General features: G+C 35.8%; 1 protein-coding gene across 1 annotated transcript in view; it reads left to right on the top strand.

The window, feature by feature from the left end:
- Window positions 1-855: 855 nt before the first annotated feature.
- The window catches only part of LOC116853235 (piggyBac transposable element-derived protein 4-like), a 12,183-nt gene continuing 7,130 nt past the window's right edge, over window positions 856-5,908 (top strand). Inside the window, exon 1 of the mRNA XM_032834190.1 lies at window positions 856-2,356. Coding sequence (XP_032690081.1) covers window positions 1,503-2,356 — 854 coding nt within the window. The 5' untranslated portion in view covers window positions 856-1,502. The remainder of the gene's footprint in view (window positions 2,357-5,908) is intronic.

The raw sequence follows: 5,908 nt of genomic DNA, 5'->3' as shown, positions 1-5,908 counted from the left end.
GTTCCAGTAGGTATGCCCGTCGTCAGGATCAACGCAGCGTCCTTCCTTTAGCTCACAAGTGGTTCCGGATTACAAGTGGATCTTTCCGCTGTTTAGGTGCACTGGTACGTATGATGATTTTAGGGTGATCTTTGCGATGGCCATTATGACAACGTTGTCCCAGTTGCCGTATGGGTCGTTATATTTTCCTCCAGTGCATTTTCCATCAGCATTTAGCGTCCCTGTCATTATCAGTTCGCGGATGTTGGTGGTCTTGACCAGGAGTTTGGTTACCTGGTTAAAACCAACATTACCAACTCCGGTTTCATGCATTTGCATACAATGGCTTCGTCCTACATTGTCCAGGTAAGTAGAATATCCGCCTCTCACGATAGATACGTGAGAGTGCATACCATAGTAATAAATGTGGCGTTGAACTTCCACCTTTTATTGAATGACCTCAGCATAGTTGTACTCCGACAGTTGGAGAAGTTGAATGTAGACGCTGGTGTCGTTGGTTGTCTTGATGTCAAGGTCGCAGTCTCCGGAATTGAGGAGTGAAACGGACGTTATATTGAAGTGTCAACCTCCGCAGTCAAAGCCCAATAACGAGTTAGCAGGCGAGAGAGCCAGCAGCAAGATGCCCACGAGTAGCATGTTGTTGTTGACTCCTGCAAAGCAGCATAATTTATACTTATCCTAAAATTTTAATTATACCCTAGGTTGTTAACCTTTAGAGGACGGGGGTGGTCTATATATCGACCACCCTGATAACACAAACTATTTATTGTTTTTAGGTTAAATTTGATGTATTATATAAGAAAAAAGTAGTGAGAAAATTCCTAGAGACTGTTTGACCTTGAAAATTGATTTCAAGGTCAAATGAAAGGAGTTGTAAAGCTATTTTTTGTTTCAATTTTTTTTTTAAATCTGAAAATAATAATTTCAACATTCACTAACAATAATAAATTGATTCCAACTCTAAAGAACTTATATCTCACCCGAAAAAATTCAAAATGGCGGATTCAATATGGCCACAAAAAATTAGAACGTCTCCATTGTACGAAAATGGAGGGATTTTTTTGATTTATTATTAGAAAATTGAAGTTTTCTAACAATAAATTGAATATAAATAAATTGAAGAATCGCTATTCAATTCAATATCTCGAAGACAGCTTTGACCTTGTTGATTACGATTTTAAGGTCAATTTATTTTTTTCGCTACTTTAAGCTTAAAAATACTATATCTACATCTATTGATACCCTATCTGCAAAAAAATTACTCAAACATTTTTCCATTAGTTTTGAACTCTGCTTTGAAGTAGTTCGTTGATGGACCGCTAGGTGGCTGCCAATGCTCCACAAGTAAAGTGGATTCTTCGTAGTACTTATATACTTTGAATAATTGGGTAGGAGAATTCGATATTTCTATGTGATTTTTTCCACTGGAGTACGATTGTAATCGTTTCATCCCACGTTTATTTCTCACTGTTGTTGATTACAAATATATTATTTTTGAAAAAATGAATGAAAATAATACTTGGAGCAGTGGAGAGTCTGAACCAGAAGAACAAGATTTAGAAAATGAAAATACTGATATTATTATTTCGGAAAATGATTATGATGGAAGTGAATTTTTTGAAGATGCGGATTTTTATCCATCAATAAAAAACTTCAACGGTAATTCTAGAATAAATCCAAATATTTCTTTACCAGAAAATAAACCAATAGATTATTTCAATCATTTTTGTGATCCTATTCTTCTTCAAATGATTGTGGATGAATCGAATCGTTATGAATCTCAAAGTGATAGCATACAATCTTCCCATATGAAATCGTGGACCCCTCTTACAAAAGATGAACTAGACAAGTTTCTCGGGCTTTCAATCCTAATGGGACATGTCCGGAAGGGCGAGTTGAAAAATTATTGGTCTACCGATCTCTTACTACATACTCCGATTTTTCCTCAAATAATGTCTCGTGATAGATACCTTCAAATTTTACGAAATTTACACTTTCATAATAATGAAGAAATTACAAATCATCCTTTAGAGAAAATCAAGCCAATAATAGACCACTTACAAAACAAATTCTCGGGTACTCTTATTCCAGGTAAAAATCTGTGTATTGATGAGAGTCTCTTATTATGGAAAGGTAGGCTTCGATTCAAGCAATATATTCCGTTGAAGAGAAATCGTTTTGGTATCAAGCTTTTCATGATAGTAGACTGTGAAACTGGGTTTATTTTGGGCTTCATTGTTTATACAGGTGCAGACACCGATTATGAAAAATTTGGTTTGGGTATCACAGGGGATATTGTTGCTCACTTCTTACAACCTTATTTTTATAAGGGACATGTAATATACATAGATAATTGGTATACATCTCCCATGTTGGCTGACTTTTTACATGATCATGATACTGGAATATGTGGAACGGTAAAAGCGAATAGAAAGGGAATGCCAAATCTAGATAAAAAATTAGGTCGAGGTGAAGTGCAAGTAGCTCATAGCCATACATGGATGGCAATGAAGTGGGAAGATAAACGCAGTGTCCGCATGTTGACAAGTGTGCATGAGTTTGAATTTCGCGCAACTGGAAAAAAACATTATAAAACGAAAGAAGACATTATAAAGCCAACATGTGTTCAAGATTACAATCAAAATATGGGTGGTATAGATAATATCGACAGACAATTATCTATAACGGAGTCAGTGCGAAAAACAATGAAGTGGTATAGGAAGCTCTTCTTGCACCTTATTGATCTTTGCCTGACTAATGCTCATGCTTTGTATAAAATGGAAAATGAAGAGCCCATGTCGTTTCCGTCATTCAGGTTACAGATTGTTAGATCATTATTGAATGTTGATCCTACTGAAAACTTCACGTACAACAATGATTCGCCTGCTAGGTTGATTGGTCGACATTTTCCCCGAGAAACTACAAGGCGAAGGTGCCATTTATGCACTTTACGTAAAAATAAAAAAAGGACAACATTCATGTGTCCCACTTGTGACGTTCCTTTATGCGCAGTACCCTGCTTTGAAGAGTATCACACACAAGTGGAGTTACCCTAAAATCAAACATTGCAAAGTAAGAGATAAGGGGTTTTACGAATATCAAGCACCCCAACGTGAGAGGCACGGGGACTCACGTAAATCAAGCACCCCAACGTGAGAGGCACGGGGACTCACGTAAATCAAGCACCCCAACGTGAGAGGCACGGGGACTCACGTGAATCAAGCACCCCAAAGGGATTATATTTTCGCCATGTCCACGTCGTTGGTCCTGGGTCAAGCTAAGAGCGAAAACTGAAGGATTTTTTTTATTACTTTATTTGTATTCAGAGCATCAAAAAACGTGGTTATACCAACTTTGAAGCTAAAATATGAAAAAAAAATTTTTTTATATTGCCCGTAATGTTCCAGACGGGGGTGGTCCATATATGGACCACCTGTCACTTGGGGTGTCTAAAATTAGTAATCCGATGTTTTTAGACATACATTTTTGTGAAAACAAAAAGTCATGTTGAACCGAAAAACCCCCGTCCTCTAAAGGTTAAAAAAGAAAATTATTATTATATGTTTTTGTTTTATATATATTTTATGTTTTTTTCTTGCCCCTTGTAATCGGGGATTAGAATTACCTTATGAAAACTCGGGCGGCTAAGATAAGAATGTTATATTTTTCATTATGAGATATAGTATGATATAACAATATGGTAAATAAATCAATGTTTTACAGTTATTGAGTCGTCGCCACCAGATTTTTATGTAATATATAAATACAATGTTGATGATGGGCGTAGTGGAAGAGTGCCCTTACTATCTAGATGTATAATATGAATATATAAGAGTTAAAATATAATAGATAATTGTTTTCTTATTTTTATTCTATATTGTCAAGGAGTGTGGTATTAATATGAGGTGTGTTGTCGGGTAACAAGGTTAGTTCTATAAGGTCGCTATTCTTATGGTTAAAAACTAATATGTTGATACCAGCAGGATCTATCTCTAACTCATGTCTTATGAGTGTTCTCTGAATTAATTCTATATATGTAGAGTAACATTTGAAACTCTTGTTTATTGGCCGATTTTCGGCGGTATTTATGCCGCATCTAATGCATGGCATGATTAAGGGTTCATGGGCTACGAAGCCATGCCATCCGGCAATGGCGTATTCAATAGGGTAGTCTAAGTCGAAAACGCAATTAACACACAAAGCTCTATCTGATTCGCGCTGAGTGATGTACCCTAACGCGATGGAACAGCGGGCTGAATCAAGCCCTGGAAATGCTTTAACGATTGGATGTTTGTACGGTACTGGGGGTCTCGGTCGGCACATCTGAAAGGTTAATTTTTATAACTTTATTAGTAATGTGACTGTATACTATAGAGGTTAGTGTATCTGTTCTCTATCCTCCTTCCTTGAGCATATCAAGAGTGCGTTTGTATTTATGGAAACATGGAAGGCAGTATATGATTGGTTCTACTATCGTGAGATTAGGATGACAATTTAAACAGTAAGCTAATTCTAACGGGTCTAAAGAAAAGCCATGAAAGATACAGTATCTTAAATCTGATGGGAGTGACTTCCGAATGTAACATTTGGTGCATAAAGCGCCTAACTGATTTTGATATTTGCATCCAGCTAGTATGATGCATTTCACATCCAGCATACTAGGGTATGTTGTTAATATTTCTTGAAATTTACTCATTTTTTGGAATTATGAAAATATTATTATAAGGTGGTTTACTTAAAGGATTAGTTTTATAGGATTGATAGCATGTGAAGCAGTCGTCTACGGGTCTATTGATGCCTAATGGCATATGACAATAATCGCAATTTCTAATATTGTATTGATCACTGATAGTTAAGTAGTGCGAGACTAATTTTTCGAAAAGTTCTGAGCTGTCAAGAAAATCATTGATTAAACATAAGTGACATAAGAGTGTATTAGATGGGACATGTTTGAAGCCTTCGGTCCGTAAGCACCTTGGGTTGGCAGGTTGCCTAGTGGCTGAAAAATTACGGACAGTTTCTTGAGGTTGCGAATTATATACCAGGAACACCCTGAAACAGAGGTATATGTTAATTATGTTCATCCTGGCTCAATGTGTGAGTTTTAGTTAATCCACATGCACTGTGCGTGTTGTATTTCCGTATTGGATGGTAATATTGTTATTCGGTAGAATTTCTAGAACTTTATATGGACCAGTATATTGGTCAGAAAACTTTCCTTTAGAAGGTTTTTTAATAAAAATACAAAATCTCCTTCTTTAAAGTTCGCAGGGTTAATGCGTTTATCATAATAGTGTTTATTTCTTTCTTTTGATTTAATTAAATTTTGCCTAGCCTCTTCCTGGGTTTCTTGTAAGTGTTGAAATAAATTGGAAAGGTACTTTTGATATGTTGGCTCTAAATTTTGCTCGAGTGTTTTCTGTGACGAGGGAAGGCGAGGTATTCGTCTATATATTAATTGAAAAGGTATGTACTGAGTGCTCTCATGGACACTGGTATTATAGAAAAACATAGCAAAATTTAAATAATCATCCCAATTATTTTCTTTTGTAATTTGCGTCTTTTGTAACGTCCCTCGCGATCCCTCAGACACAAGAAAAGTTTGCTCTCTTTTGTTTTAGGCCTGCCTGCATTCACCGACAATAGCCAGGGCTGGTAGAGAGCAGTGCATTGAGAGGAAGTTATTTACGAGTGCGTTTAAGTGTAATGAGAGTGAAGTGACTCGAAAGTAATAACTTTCTATGAAAAATAATTAAATTGTAATTTGTAGTAGAATAGAATTATAATGTAAAGTGATTCTGATTGATATATGTAAATGGAATATGGAATAAAGAATAAAATATCTAATAAATCGAGGATTCAAAAATTATGTTCAAAATGCTAATATTATAAATTGGTATTTTTAAGG

The sequence above is a fragment of the Odontomachus brunneus genome, unplaced genomic scaffold (genome assembly GCF_010583005.1).
Source record: "Odontomachus brunneus isolate Ranch 3 - 2012 unplaced genomic scaffold, Obru_v1 Obru_scaffold_292, whole genome shotgun sequence".
NCBI classification, from domain to species: Eukaryota; Metazoa; Arthropoda; class Insecta; order Hymenoptera; family Formicidae; genus Odontomachus; species Odontomachus brunneus.
Note: the sequence above shows the minus strand (reverse complement) of the source record. Positions and strands in the feature narration are given on the sequence as shown.